A 16730-nucleotide genomic window follows, 5' to 3' on the forward strand; every position below is an offset into this window, starting at 1 on the left:
TGTCTGTCTCACCAGGGAGAGGGAAAAAGGGGGGAAAAAAAATAAAAAATAAAAAAATCTGACAAACCCCTGGAGCAGCTGTTGTCCCAAATGTGCACAATGTTTAGCACACATGCACACACGTAGCATTTTATTTTTCTTGCACTGACACTGTCCTTACTAACCTCACCGTTCTCAAACAGAAACACATGCACACATACTGTTGCTTGGTCTTTATTTACCAATAAGATCAGATGTGAAAAGTTTCAGTGGTCCTGAGGGTGGCTGGCTATCAGCTGACACGGCGCTTCATGGAAAAATTTCTGTCTGTGTGGGCTTAGGGGTCTTGGTCATCATTTAGTGTTGAAATTAGGGCTGTAACACCTCCAGATTGCTTCGTGAATAAACTCAAACCATCCCTCTCCACATCTGCTCTCAGCACTAATCAGATCCGCACTCACCTCCTTTCACCTCATTAGAAATCTTCAAGGGACTCCCTTTAAATACATATTTCCATGGACCTCCGCTACCTCTCTCTGTTACCTCAAACACGTCCGCCAGATGTCTTTTTCTGCAGTTTTAAATCGCTCTCTCTCTCCACCATCATCTCATCCTTTGCTCCCTTTTAACCCTCGCCTTTCTGCCTCACCTCATGTTTCTGATTTTGGCCCCCACTCTTAATCCCTAGCTGTTTCCCTAGGGGGGTCAGACAGACAGATGCACAGCGTTGTCTTTTACACACACACAGACTCATTTCTGACCTCATTTCTCCAAAGAGGGCAGTTTAACAGTTGCTACGAACAGACAACAGCTGCACAGTGCAAACAGAGAAAAGCAGAATAAAAGCAAGACAAGAAAACTAAGCAGCTGATTTCTTAGAAGTTATTGCCATGCATTAAGGCTGAAATCTGTTTTCATTCTTCCTATCATGGAAAACCAGGATTAAAAGCAGCCACAATCATCACATTTGGCAGGCTTTGACAAGGGAATACAAGTTATTTTTGCTCCAGGGAATGTCCAGTTGTCAACATACATTTCAGCCAGTCATCATATTTTCTATGATTATAATACAGATACAACTGGCTGCTTTGATTGACAGCTGTGGCCACACAGGCAGCTGTGCAGAGAGCCAGGAGCTGTCTGCTAGACCTCACCTCCACTAATTTGAGCCACAGAACTGGACATCTGTATCATTTTTGTGCTGTTTGTGCCTTATGGTGAATTTCTAATGCACCTATCTGAGATATGGTATAGTGAGCTGTGAAAACTCTGCTCCAGTTTTGGGAAATTAAATTCTAGTATTAGTCTGTTACTAGCCAGCAATTAGCGGGTCGTATATTGGTGTGCTGCAATGCTGAAGTGAGGCCTAAAAAGGAGAAGAAGAATCATACAATTCAGGGATGCTGCTGGCTTAAAGCCTTTCCTAGCTGTCACAGGGCGAGAAGGTTGGTACACCCTGGACAAATTGCCATCTGTTGCAGAGCTAACATGGATATAGACAATCATCAACACTCTCATTGACCTACGGCCAATTTAGAATCACCAGTTAACCTAATGTGCATATCTTTGGACTGTGGGAGGAATCCAGGAATCCAGTGCCGCCAACTCCACCCTCTGGTCAAAATACCATAATGTCTGGTGCGAAAAAACACAATGGCAACACCACAAACCAGTGGTGTAACCAGTGAATAATGTGCGTTTAAAAACATCATGCAATTACAGATTTGCGGAGAAATTGACACAACTGAGTACACTTAGCACATCAATTAAAAATACTAGTACAAAAATCTGAGATAGTTTCCCCTCCCTGCAAATAATTTGAGGCAAAAACTCCAACAATATGTTCACAGAAATTCAGAAAGTAACTGAACTCTTGTTCCAAGCAATGTCTTTATTTTGTTCATAGCAATGTCACAATCTTAAGCAATGACCAACAGCTTCTCAGAAAGATAGTAACAATAGCAACAAAGTGCTCCTCGTTGTCTGTAAAGTCTGACAAAAGCCCGACAGAAGTTTTTTGTCACTTTCTTCCAGAGCACGAATAAACTTTCACTTTGGTGCTCTAAATATTTTATCTTTGTCATTTATTCACTGCTCTGCTCTATTTATATGTGAACCACAGGTCAGTACAAAGTAAAAGAATTGTTCAAAGATAGTTTGTAACATTCATCAGAAATGTGCATTAAAATGCTCATGAACTCTGTGTTAACATACAGCTAAAGCATCTTTTTCAGGAAATTTGCAGACCTCGGAGAGAGAAGCGAACAGTCATAAATTCACTGGAAGCTTAAAGTTGTTTTTTTTTTTTTTTTTTTATAACAATACACTTAATTCATAATCTGGCATGAAAAAGAGTTTCTTGATTTTTCTGTTATTTTTCTGTTTGCTGAGGTGTTTGTTCTGCATTGATTTTCACTTGTTTTCATAATCAACATAGAAACTAATCATATCTGGCCAGATTGGTTCTTGAAATGAACCTTCAGAGGGATTTTGTTTAGCTACTACTAGGTGGAGTGAAAAACAGCTTCAAAATGCATGCAGGTCTCAGTTGTGAACTCAAGGGAAATGCAAGGAAAACAAGACACTGCAACTGAAAAGCAATAAAATAAAAAGGCAAATAAATAAATAAATAAAATTGTAACTGTTCAAGAAAGCTGATCAATAAAGTAAGTGTATGCACTACATGAAATGAATTTACTGCGAGGGTTCTATTTTCTGTTTGCTTCTATTGAAATAAAAGTATTTAATGGTGTTTATTTATGAATTTAAATGAGCCTGAAACCTCCTTCGTCTTTCTTTTGACTGATCTCACTCAGACCCAGAAACAGGCTTCAATCATTTTTTTAGGCATGTGCCAAACTGAGACTGGGCAGGTGTTGGTGTGGGTGTTTTTGAAGTTTAACATGATTGCAAGGGGGGGGGGGGGGCCGAAAGACAAGGAGAAAGTATCTTAGCACGCCAAAAGCCAGGGGCAAGAATTAAATCCTCATTAGGATCTGGCAGCACTACCACTCACCTTGTGTGTTCATGTGTGTATACATGGCACAAAATAGAACCACACAGTAACGTCAAACACAATCGTCAAAGTGTTTTTCTCAGCATATTAAAACCAAGCAGCACTTTATGAATAAGCAAAAACCAAAAAATATTTTCTGAATACAACAGATTTATATAAATCATGTGTCAAAGCATCATAGACACACAGCGACACACAACCACTTTAAAAGTACAGCCAGTGGTAACAGACATTACTGCATTTAGGTCAACAGTAAATGTTCCTTTTCTATATATTACTCTGAAAAGTTTAAAGTTACACTATATGGACTAAAGTATTGAACCACACGTCTAAATTTTTGAATTCAAGATGTTTTCAGCCGCATTGTGTATAACAGCGAGCACCTAGCCATGCAAAACATTTATGAAAAATGCACTGTTCAACAAAAGCTCACTGAATTAGATGGAGGCCTGCAATATTTCTCAATTTCCTGGCATGGTTCAGGCTTTCCTGGGTAAACATCGGCAGAAAAACTGCGCACCGGGAGCTTCACCTCATGGGTTTTTAAGGATGAGCAGCTCCTGTGGGTGTAAAGTATAGCTGGCAGTATACTTAAGTCCATATGGTGTATTTCTCTATGTGAACACTGAGAGCACTCTCATTTCTCTCCAAGCACGGTGACTTCCTATGGTGCCTCGGTGAATGCTTCTAACCTTCAATGAATTACAACTTGTAGAAACGAATTAAGCAAACATGTTTTGTGTGAGTTCCAGAGGTGCAGGTGGGCAGATTTCAGATGGAGCCAGAAATCGATCTCGTTTCCAGTCTTCATGCTAAGCTGCCTACAGTTGTCCAAAGTAGTATCTTCATCAAACTCTCAGCGAGGAAGCAAAATGTCAGTTCATTCCTTTCACTCCTAAACTGACTCATGATAACTGACACAAAGCAGCTTTTAAATCTAAGTCACTATGACCTGCACAGATATAAACCCAAACTGCTGTAAACCGCAAACCCTTATTAACCATTTAAGCCATTCCTCTTATTTGGTTATATTAAACACATGTTCATACAACCCTGTCATTATTTAATATCATATCTAAATAAATAGCCAATCAGATTGTTGCTCGTAAAATAAACAATTTGACTGTTAATGAGGCACAGAATGAAACAAAACATTAATAGATAAAAACACAGACGACCCAAACATTTTTAAAAGAAACAAAACTGGCCTGCAACTAAAGCTAACATTTCCCATTTCTCGCTTTTTGCACAAGTGCACATTTAATGCATTTATACTGGACAATCAAATGTACAGCTCAGGCTATTTGATCAACCAGCACAGGATTACCGACTGACTTGCAGACCCAGTCAACAGTTTGTGGGGTATTTTCCTCTGATTTATTCTTTTATATATATTTATATATATATATATATATATATATATACTATATATATATATACTATATATACTATATATATATATATGTATATATGTATGTATGTATGTATGTAGTCTGTCACTTACATTATATATATATATTATATATACTCACCGTGATGAATGCTTGGGGCTCAGAAGCTCTAATTTACTATAGTGAAACTGTAGACACAACTGATTGTGCACGGCTGACTTCACACGCAGAAGAAATCAACAGGGCAGACTGCACGGCGAGCTGTGCAAACATGTGATACATTCATATCTGATGACAGAGGAAGCAGCGGGGATAGGCTGGGTGGCTGGGGAGTGTTGTGACTTCAGCGAAGCCGAGTTAACCGAAGCTTCGGTACATGCTTGTAAAAGCTGATTAATTATTTATGATTTAAGTCTAACAGAGAGCATGCATCGCTGTTTGGAAGGAAACCCCTCACACACCCACGCGTGTACCTCAGGTGGAAGCGGCCTCTATTATTAATATTCGCTTTTCAGGCTATGAAACTCTGTGATTAGCTTTGGCATTAACAGCATCTAAGTATGTGTGATGCTATTCGGGGAGATGCACAAACAAATATATTTACGTAAAAATCTTTCAGTTACAGAAATTGTTCAAATTGTCCACTGATTAAAGCTAAACAGTCATTTTTAAGCTGCAGAAAGCGAAAGATGAAGATGAGGTATTTTTGCTCTAGTGATGGCTGTTCGGGGTGGATGTCAGCGCAAACCTGCTAAATATTTTAGGAATGTAAAAGTACTGGTTTCTTCCCCATATTCACTCAGTGCGGTGGGCAGCAAGCAGCAGCAAAACTGCAACTGAAAACATAAAAAACTGCTTCAATACCTCCTGCTAAATGATTTTCCAAAAAGTATCACTGCTTGCATAAAGCGACCCTTGTTACTGAGTGCAACATTCATATTTTGATAGCGCAAAAGCTCATTTGGTGTGTCACGCTCTACTGTAAATTTAACTGGCTGCCACCTGGAGTAAAGCAATTAATACAAGGCTCACAAGCAAAATCTCCACCTCTATCGCTCCATCTTTCTCTTTCACTTCCCTTCTTTGCTAGTAACTAGAAGCTTTTAGCAGAAAACGCCGCTCTTTAATAATTTGTACTCATGTGTCACTGTGCTGGCTTTGGGCACTTTTGGCTCTCAGATATTGCTGCTGATCTAAAAAGCAAATGAAACACTTTAACAGAAATACACAAACCGGGCAGGACGAACTAAAAACAAGTATCAGCAAAATAATCAGCTGACAAGAAATAGATAGCAGCAGCCTGAAACAGCAAAAATGTGTCAGTGTTTCACGTGCACGGACGGATCCTTATGTAAAGGGCCGCTGACAGGGGAACATGCATAATCCCCTCCTATATAGGAGCAAGTCACCCAGACTGTAAGAGCCACAAAATGACAAGTAACCCTTTTGCTTTGCACCCATTTGTGACCTTCATCTCTTTGTCACCGGTTTGGCTTTCTACTTCAGTTATCCTGCTCACACACACACACCCACGTGTACAAGAATCCTGAGGCTGAATTATAGAAAACAAGCAGCATGCTTGTTCAACGTGGTTTAGTGGCAACAACCTGTTTGGCACCAATATTGTTCCTCCTCATTTTCTTCACCATCTCAAGATAAGCTTCAAGTTTTTAAAAATGTGCACCTATACTGCATGTGTCAGTGTTCTTGCTGAATAGTCTGTATTCCCACCACCGCCACGTCAGAACAGTTGAAGTAATGCCTCAGGTCCCCAGTCCATGGCGGTCTGAGCCACAGCAAACACGGCTGCCCCGAGTGTCGCGGACAGCCCCCACACTGCCATCTTCACCATCCTGTTTCCCCTCCTCCACAGCTGGCCTCGGTCCCCGGGCAACGCAGCTTCCAGGCCTGCGTGTCAGGAGGTTGCGAGCACAGAATAAGGAGGAGCACAAAAACTGCAATATTTAGGTTTTGTAAAATTTAGAAAGGAGCTGCTTCAGTCTTATGATTATTTTGGATGCTGTAGTTTGACTTTTTTTTACTACTATTTTAAATATTAGGTTCACCCTTCAGCACTAACAAACAGACTACATCTTCTAAAAATGTCCATGGAGTTAAATCAACACAAATCAAAAAACACTTTAAGCGAAAATTGAATATTTTAAGCTTCGTGGAGGTTTCCTGCCAGGCTGCATTAATAGCGCATTATTTAACATTTAAACACAGACCTCGTGTGTGGAATTTTAAACTTCTCAGTTTTGTTTCATTTTATAAAACTGTTGGGTGGTGGTGGTGATGTCACACGTATTTAACCGTAGATCTCTCTTTAAATTGGCATGTATATAACAACCGCTCTGGGAATTCAATGTTCTGAGCGGTAAAACAGCTTTTCTATACATTTGCAGTGCCAACCACAGCTAGAGGTGGCTGTGTTAAAGAGTGATTAAACACAGACATGAAGTCAGTTTTTATTGGCACCTCTGGGTGAAAGTTTCAAGTGTTTTGCGTCTATAGTTATGTAGCACAATCCTATAACACTGCACCAAAATGGAAAGCCAGTGTTAATAAACAGACTGACTTCTGACTTTTTTTTGCCTTTTCCATCACTCCCAGTGTGTCTATCCACCATTTTTGTTGAATCCTTTGTGGCTGCAATTTGAATCAATTAAAAACGGCAAATACTAAAGAAAGGCAATCCCCCCCCCCAAGATTTCAAACACATGGTATATCTTTGATCAATGAAATCAGCTAAAATTGGACTTGAGTTACAATAGTGTTGTAAAACCACTGCTTACAAGGTGAAGGACGATTTTTCATAGTTAATGAGAGGCAGAGAAGGAGGTTCTATAGATCGGCCCTCTGTGTGTCCGTTATGCATTTCATCTCACTTGTAATTGAATTTTGATGAAACTATGGGGAATTGTGTAAATAAGCTTTAATATTACTCTGCTTAGTCTGAGGGGAATGATACAACATGTTTGTGATTGCGTGTTCATCTTATACAAGCTGCTAAAAACCTACGGGAATAATGCATCTTTTTGTTCTGTTCTGCCATATTCAAATTTGCACTTGATTGGTCTGATGGGGGTGCTACAGTATTTGTTTACTTGTTATTGATTGGCCCAAAGGGAGGTGCAGAGATTGTGGGCGATGGCATATTTGCTGTTGCCTTGTTTTGAAGAATTGTGTTTACATGAGGTGGAAAAAACAAATGTAACAAACTGAGGATCCAACATCCAACAAATTTTCTTCATACAGTTCCACAGTTGTTGATGATGATGATGATATTATTATTATTATTATTATTATTATTATTATTATTATTATTATTATTATTATTATGCCAACTTCAAAGAATTTACTTTTACCATAACCATCTACATGTCTGTACTCTGTATGTGTGAAGACCTCCTTCAGAGTCAGTAATAAGATTACAGAGGCTATTTTTACCGTGTCTGGAGGTGGTGGAGCCCTGGGCCTTTGTGAGACGCTGGAGAACAGAGTCCGGCCTCTGGTGGAGGGTGGAGAGCTGAAATGCCTGGAAGGTGCTGATGGACCGGCTAAAGAAAGCAGAGGAAGAGAAGGAAAGTAGAGGGAGATTTAGTCAGTGATGGAGAACAGAGGCAGGTCTAAGGTGAAGCATGGATAACTGGAATGATGTGAAAAGATGGTCTGATGAATAAAGTGATGGAAAAAGACAGGCGAGGAAGTGAGTGGTAGACAATTTCAGAGAACTGCTAACTCAATATCTCATGTGTATAGGAAGCTCAGAGGGTAATGTATGGTGAGACAGTATCTTTCAGTGTGTCAGTCAAGGCCTTGTGTCACTTCATGCCCTAAACAATGACTGTATGAGCCACACCGAAGGACACTGACAGGCAGAAAGCGACTGATGGCTGAGGATACACAGTGAAAAGGAGACTGCTATCATGCCTCTAAGACTACCCCCTAAAAAGTTTAAAAATGTGAAAAATGGTCACACACACACACACACACACACACACACACACACACACACACACACACACACACCCTGTGTGTGTTAGCAGCACCACCGAGCCAGTCACGATGTGCTTATTGAGCATCAACTCTCAGTTGTTGAAGGAATGACATTACATTACATGCATTTTCTGCATTTATTAAATATTCAATTAAATTCTATTTTATTTACAAAGCACCAAATCACAACAACAGTTACTTCAAGGGGCTTTACCATATTGTAAGATAGAAACTCTAAAATAATACAGAGTTTAGATGACCCCTTATCAACAAGCACTTGGCGACAGTGGGAAGGAAAAACTCCCTTTACACAGGAAGAAACCTCCTGCAGAACCTGGATTAGGGAGGAGTGGGTTGAGGGGATAGTAATGCCCAATTAACAACTTTATTAAAATGGTGTGCCCTCACCTCTTGCGAGACTGCAGTGCTGCCCGCTTGGCCAGTAATGATGGAGGGTACTTCTCGAACAGGTCCTGTGCCTGGCCAATCAGAAGCTCGTATGGGAGATCCTGGGGGATACGAGAGAGGAGGTGGTGGACCATGGCCATGTCACACTCTGTCTGCTTCACCTCCTTTTCTCTGTGCAACACAATCTGAGGAGAAGAGGAGCAAAGCACCAGTTAAAACTTTTAACCCTAAAGCAGATCACTCTGGGTAACACTTGAATACTAGACTGCATATATAGTACATTAGCTTGCGTTGTTTGTGAGGCGCAGTAAGTGCACTGCAGACAGATAAGCAGATGAAGAGTTAAAGCCCCATGCTGTGCGCTGTACTCTGCCTGGGAGGAAACATGAACTACATTCTGCTTTGTTGTTTCACACACTTCAAACAGAGCTCTCCCTCTGCCCAGCCCCTCTAAACACACTCACACACACACACACACACACACACACAAAAACATCCTCAAGTGCAAACAAGAAGCCACTAATCAAAATGCACAGACTCTACAGTTAAATAACACAAAGGAACAAAAGGACTTGTGTACACTCTCGACATAACATACTTCAGCAGACAGAAACAATCCAGCTGGAAGTAACACGCATGTATGGCATGCAGCAGTTAGTGTGGAGGAGCAGATGAAAAAAGTCAAAATGTTTTCCCTTTGTAATCTGTTTCCGTGTCCTTCCTACTAAAGCTCTCACATCAGTCAGCTCGCTCTGCTCATTCTTTTTCCCTTTCCTCTTTAATCCCTCCCTCTGTACCCCTCTTTCTCATCTGCTCATTAGGAAGTATCTAATTAACTAGTCTGATGACTTCACAGTACTCTGCCTCACTCTGTGTGTGTGTGTGTGTGTGTGTGTGTGTGTGTGTGTGTGTGTGTGTGTGTGTGTGGCAACATGTATTTACGTGTTCTGGATTACTGACAAAACAACCTCATTGGCTCTCGCCCATACCGTAGCAGCAAGGTAGATGGGCATCAGGGGATGTGAGGCCAGGAAGAAGTCGTACAGTCTCAGGGTATGCTTGAACTCTGAGAGAACATGGCCGTACCATGTGATGAGCCAGGAAAGTGCAAAGATGGTTCCAACCTCCGCTCTAAAGACAAAAGGCACATTTCATCATGTTACCTTATTTTAACATTTCATTTGATTATTTTTTGTAACCCTGTTTATACATATATCTACGTTCATATTTGCCCTGTTTGATCCTTTCTGAACTATTTTGTATTTATTTATTCTCTGACTTCTCTAGACTGGTTTTGTATCATTCACATTTCAAAATAATCCCCATTTATTTATACTGGGTCTTAGTGCAGCAGATGGGTGGGGCTGCTGTGCTCACACCCATAGCCTGTGCCTAAGATGACCACATTAAAGATATTTTAATACAAATCCAAGAATAGAAACATTTCTGAAACCATAACAAGATATACTGTACAGTGTTGCCTCTGTACACCACCACAGCAGATTTTGATTAAAAAAAAATAGTTAATATGTGATTAATGTTCACACTTTTAGCTGTAATTCAAGAAGTCTTACAGAAAAGTATTTAATCAACTATTTAGACATTGCAGGCATTTTTATAGATCAGAGGCTCAAACGCAACCTGAGAAACTAACATTTTACAAACGGGGACTGAAAGAACATAATCAAATATCCCTGTACTGTTAGACCTTGATTTTATTCCACTTTCTCTGTCTTGAGAAACTCGTCAGTTGCTTTGCAGTTTCCTTTGGATTCTTAAGTAGCATCCATATTTGGCTGAATCTGAGCAGATAATATAGTTCTGTACACTTCAGAATTTATCCTGCTACTTCTATCAGCAGTCACATCATCAATAAACACTAGTGACCTGGTTCCACTGGCATGCATACTTGCCAATGTCATAACATTGCCTCCACATGTTTGACAGATGATGAGGTCTGCTTTGGATCATGGGTTGTTTCTTTCCTCCTCCATACTCTTCTCTTCCATAATTCTGATATGAGTTCATCTTGGTTTCCTTTTTCCAGAGCTCTTTTAGATGTTTTCTGGCAAAGTCTAATCTGGCCTTTCTGTTCTTAAGTGTAAGCAGTGTTTTGGACGTTTCGTTGACAATGACACACCTACCTCCTGGAGAATGTTCTTGACTTGGTTAGATATTGTGAAGGATATTTTTTGTTTTTGTTTTTTTTAAACCAAGGAAAGAATTTGTAAAAATCAAGTGTCTTATCTGGTCTTCCGGGCCTTTTGGTGTTGTTAACTTGGACTATGTTTTCCTTCTTTTTAAAGATGGACCAGATTGTTTTCTTGGCCACTTCTTAATCAGAATCAGAATCAGAATCAGAATGGGGTTTATTGCCAGATGTTGAGGTTTACAACATTAGGAAATTGCTGCGGTGCTTCAGTGCAAACAATAAGAATTAAAGTGCTATGTAGAAAGAAAGATATGTGCATGAGATATACATGAGATATATACATGAGAATAAGAATTATGAGTGCTACGTAGAAAGATATATACATGAGTGCAGGTGGTGATCAGTGCCAAACATGAAATGATGCAGTGACACAGCGTAGGGTCATGTGTTAGTGGCGGGGACAGTCATGTGGTTATTGTTCATGTGTCCAACAGCAGAGGGGAAGAAACTGATGCTCTATTATCACCCAAATTTCTATGAAATAACAAGACACATTTGAACCTTTCATGAGTTGTTTGTTTGGTTTTTGCTGTTTTTTTTTTTTTCATGTGGATGACTGTCATAATTACAAAACTTTCAATAAAAAAAAAAAAAAATAAAAAATAAAAAAAAAACGAACCTTTCATTGTTTGGGAAGCCACCAAACAGACTTGTTTGTCTGACTCATGCCTTTAAGTCACATTTTAAACATATGGTCAAGTATGAAAAGTGAGAACGTACAATCACTCTTTCTTAATATATGACTGCCCGTTTTAAGTGATCCAATGACACAGGACATGTGGATCAAAACCAGAAATAAAAAAGAAAACCTCTGGATCTGAGTTGGTCAAAAGCTTTTTTTCCCCCACTCATTGCCTTTAATACATATGTCATAATCTTGAACACTTGAGATATAAAATACAGAACTGAAAGAAAAGTATGTTTTCTTCAACCTCACATATATCCTGCTACTGTGCCTCAAGTAAAATAACAAATTAGAAGTTTCCGATCAATACTGGACAGGAGAACTGAGCGACAAAGAACAAATGTGTGCTAAATAAAGGGACTGACAAATGGAAAGAAGCAGGGACTGATAGAGGGAAGGAGCAAAGGGCAAAGATCATGTGCGATGGGTTGGGTAGGGATTGAAAATGAAGCAGGAGAGAAAGAAAAATAAAGGTGAGCAAAAGAACAAGTACAGAATAAAAGAGGCAGAGATAAGAAGACAGACAAGGAGAAGAGGAAGCGCACAGCAGAAAGGGTGACTGAAACTTTGAAGTAGGGTGTTGTTTATCCTGCTGTCTTTCTCCAAGTGCAATGTCTTGTTTTTTGTGCTTTTTCCGTTTATGTCAGCATGTATGCAAGTAGACAGGTAGTTTGCAAATATGGAAGTTGCCAGTACAGTATCAATTATGAACAGGCAACAAGACAACAACAAAAAAAAAAAAAAACTGCAGACATGCACACATCAAAAATACTTTAAAGGGTGATTCGATTCATTGATTTGCAAACATTCCCATCCGCAGTCCTACACACATTATCTGCAGCAGCTGGCTATTTCTTGACGTCCTTTGTTTTGTGTTTTAACAAACTGCAAATTGTTCATATATCATTTTTAGGTGAATTCACTAGTAAAATACATTTAACTTTATCTCGCAAATAAAGTTAAATGTGGTGTACACCTTGGCAGGACAGACAGGCTGTTGTACCATTTGATAGCTGAACTCCAACTGCTGATGTGTTTTCAGTAATATTTTAATTCAATTGCAAATACACTAGCCGTTTCTCTCCCTGTAAGCATTATAGGTAAAAACCAACACTGTGGTGCCCTCTAGTGGTCACTACTTTTTGTACCTGATCATGAAGTCATGCAGTTCCAAATCAACCTGCTCCAAAATAGGCATCAGATAGTTTAAAATGTGTTTGGTGCTGTCCATGGTAGGATCCATGAAGTCCCTGCACAGAGAGAAGACTTGCAGAAGTTGGAAAAACATTTTAACTATACATAAAAGTATGAGAATCAGCAGGAAATAAAATATCCAACCTGAGGTGATAATTAGACAGTGTGTCCAACAAGGCGATGGCCATTCGTTCCCCAACTACCAGCAGCAGAGTGACAGCCACATCATGATAGCCTTGGTAGTAGTGCAGCTGAGTGTTACGCTTCAAAACCTCCAGTATGATGTCGATGAGCTGCTCCTGAAGCACTGCTCTCTCCGAGGCTGGCATACCTGCAGAAGAGCAAATGAGCAGTGCATTTATGTAAACTAGAAAGTGTTTATTATTGGATTATTAGAGTTCAGAATACAGAATCCAGTGTTTTCTATGGGCCTCATTCTGCTATGTTGCAAGATTTTAAAGGCAAACGTGCTTGCTGACTCTGTAAACAACAGTAGTGCTGTTGAATTTAAAATACAACAACACTCTCAGCTCAAAAAAGTGGGAACTCCTCCTGTGAAGATTAAACTTGGTTTATAAATTACTCACAAGATAACTCCATGTTGCTGTAAGGTCAGGGTTACAGTTTAACAAATGGCACATTGCGCTATGCTGCTATCTTTAGAGATAAAACACACCCACCCACACACACACACACACACACACACACCTTTCGGAAAACGTTTCATCGACCTCCTGACATCAAGGACTACTTGGTTGTAGTCTTTGTGGTTCTCCCTCACATCTCGACCTAAAACAAAAGAAATATTTCCCTTATTGTTGCTAGCATTGTTTGCACTAGGAGCACTTAATTTATTACTTATTTATGCAGTTCATCAAACACTAACCACGCATTAAGTTAAGTGTATACTAACCAGGTTTATGTGGTAGCTCATAGACATTTATGTTCAGTAGTTTGGGCCATACTTTTCTCCTTAGCTCATCAGTGAGCAGTCCTCCTTTACTGACTGCCGCTCTCCTCAAGGTCTCAATGTCCACTGGATCACTGTTCATTCAAAAGCCAAAATTAGACAATTTTTATATTACTTACAGTCTGCTCATAGTATCTAAAATTTGTACCTTTGTACCAGTTAGAAACTCCTACCTCTAATTTAAATAAACTAAGAAAACAGCTAATGCATTTTTTGTAGAATTAAAAAATTACTATGCTCAACAGGTCAGCACTATTTATATGTTAATTTAATTTAAATTACTCTCACAGGCTAAAATTTAATTGGAGTCATTTTAAGTAGTTTAATAAAAATTCTTTTAAAAATTACTGCCTGAAGTCTAGAACACATGTGCATGACCAAATATGACTTGGTCATTGAAGAGAATCCCCCCAAAATAATAATAATTCTCTCTTGAGCTGTTTTTGCAGTACCCTTTTGGAATTCCCACCGCTGTCCAATCAGTTTTGCAGAATTTGGCTGAATCTGAGTAGAATGAACCCTGCTGCTTCAATCAAGAGTCTCATCACTATAGACTAGTGCTCCGCGTTCACTGGCAGCCATACATGCCCATACCATAACATTGTAAACACTGTGTTTGACAGATAATGTGGATCATGAGTGGTTTTCTACTTCTCCATACTTAACTCCCCATCATTCTGGCACTAGTTAATCTTATTTTCATCTTTTTTCCAGAACTGTTGCCACTCTTTTAGATGTTCTCTAGAAAAGTCTAATACAATTCTTGAATGAACCAGTAGTTTGGACCTTATTGTAAACCCTCTGCATTTCCATTCATGAAGGTGTCTTTTGATTGAAGACCTTAAGAATGAAACACCTACTTCACAAAGAGAGTGTTCTTGATTTGGCAAGATCTTGTTTTGGCATCATCTTGCCAAGTGAATTCACTGGCTAGTGATGAACCACATGATTTTGATCACTCCTAAAGTTTGTGTTCGCTCTCTGATAGGTTTATTTGGGGATTATTCAGACTAATGATGGCCCCTGTCACTTTCATCAACATCAATTTTGGACTTCTAAATTAAATTCAGATGAACAGCTCCTGACTGAACACCTCGATTTAACTCCAGATATTTTATCTGTGTAATTTGTCATGAATTAATGAGGGAGCAGGCTTTGCCTGGCCATGAAAGTGCTAATCAGTCAATTGTCCAATTACTTCTGAGCTGCTGAAAATGAGGGACTAGCTATAAAAACTGCTAGAATTTTCAAACAGTTAATGCAATATCTTTGTGAAACCCCTTGAATTACAGCTTAAAATCAGCACTTCAATCACATCTTGATTGTTTTACTTCAGTTTTAAATTTGAAATTCACTGGAGTGATGTACAGAGGCAACATTAGGAAAAAAAAGTATCACTACCCAAAAACGTGTGGACTTAACTGTATAACACATTTTAGGACACAGTTTAAAGGTCCTTATGATTACATCATAATATTCCTGAACACACCAGAGTAATCGCCACATGTGCAATCATGTTAGTATAAAAGTTATTGTTGATAAATTAGTGCCATCTAATTGTGAAATAGTGTATTGGATAAGAAGGTAGAGGGGATTTCTCCAGTGGAAATATGCCTTATGCCCTGGAGTTGTAGAACTATCTGAGGTATTTATTACCATAGAAAATATTGAAAAGAAGATCCACTTTTTAGGCTTCTAAAATGATGAAGAAGATTGTCAGGCTTTTCATGTTCGCTGAAGCAACTATTTTCCTGTTTTATTTCACTCCTAGAACATAATACACAAATCTGGATGTCCCATGACTGGCAGCACATAGCTCAAGAGTGTAAAATTGCTCTTCATCTGCTTAAATGTGCATGTCCAGTTTTTGTGGAGTAAGCACACTCAAGAGACACACTGTGATATTAACCTGATCAAAGCCTGATGGATCTCAGCCAGCTTCTGCTTCCTCCCACAACCTGGCTCTGTAACAAACAGGCAGAGATGGAGGTGTAAGAAAACAAAGTAAAAGCGAGTGGTATGGATGAAACAGAGTTGTGCGAGAGCGTCCACACAGAGAGAAGAAAGTTAGGGGGGAAGAAAAATGGATAAGGACAGAGACTTGAGGATCACGTTTAAAATCACACTATTATGGCTTTGAAGGCAAACCCAAAGATTTATACTTATTTTACTAACCTGCACAGACAAACCAGGTGTTTCTTCATTCATTTCATACTAAAAGACATTGCCTTTTTTAAAAGTCATTTACGCAAGCAAAGCCCTTAGGATCAATGATCATAAAATTATCTAAATGCTATGCTTTAGATTGCAGCCAGTGTGAGTTAAACGCAAAACAAGTATCAGCTTTGCTGGATCGCTGACCAAAAGCACCTTTTCCGTCTCCTCCCTGCCAGACTGTCAGCTGTAAATTTCCAAGCAGTCCAGTCTGCCTGACAGGCTGCCACGCAAGCAGCTAAAGTTTGCCCTCTTGTAAACAAAGCAGCACATTTTTAGTTGCTATCACTTGACTGCAGTAATATTAGATTAAATTAGAATTAGCTACATAGTCTAGTCTGGTCTAGCTTTGCTTGCCTGCACGTACAGATGTTATCGAAGCAGCCATCGTAATAAAACGGTATAACTTTAAAATAAGACGTCTTAAGCGACTGAATGTAGTATCTCTTCTTCAAAAACAAAGTCTGTTAGCTGTCATCGCGTACCTCTTGTGAAAGATCCATTCCCATTCACCACAACTCCGCCGTTCTGTTTCTTCCTCTTGAGTCTTTTCATTCCCTCTAAAAGCAGACAACGGAATCTCCGAGTTTACACCGTAACATATGTGAGTTAAAGAATTAAAAATATGTACGTAAACAGGTGAAAAAACACTGAAAATACCT

The 16730-nt window shown here is 39.3% G+C and overlaps 1 protein-coding gene across 1 annotated transcript; it reads right to left on the bottom strand.

The window, feature by feature from the left end:
- Positions 1 to 4523: 4523 nt before the first annotated feature.
- On the bottom strand, positions 4524 to 16722 carry zgc:63863 (uncharacterized protein LOC393372 homolog). Its single transcript, XM_005947739.3, has 10 exons — positions 16554 to 16722; positions 15764 to 15818; positions 13798 to 13928; positions 13593 to 13673; positions 13029 to 13215; positions 12839 to 12940; positions 9783 to 9924; positions 8794 to 8978; positions 7837 to 7946; positions 4524 to 6294 (listed from the first exon to the last, which is right to left on the bottom strand). Exons 1-10 carry the CDS (start codon positions 16621 to 16623, stop codon positions 6128 to 6130), a joined length of 1230 nt encoding a protein of 409 aa, XP_005947801.1. The 5' UTR covers positions 16624 to 16722; the 3' UTR covers positions 4524 to 6127.
- Positions 16723 to 16730: the final 8 nt, after the last annotated feature.

This window comes from Haplochromis burtoni, unplaced genomic scaffold (assembly GCF_018398535.1).
Source record: "Haplochromis burtoni strain Fernald_Lab_line unplaced genomic scaffold, NCSU_Asbu1 Contig_543, whole genome shotgun sequence".
NCBI classification, from domain to species: Eukaryota; Metazoa; Chordata; class Actinopteri; order Cichliformes; family Cichlidae; genus Haplochromis; species Haplochromis burtoni.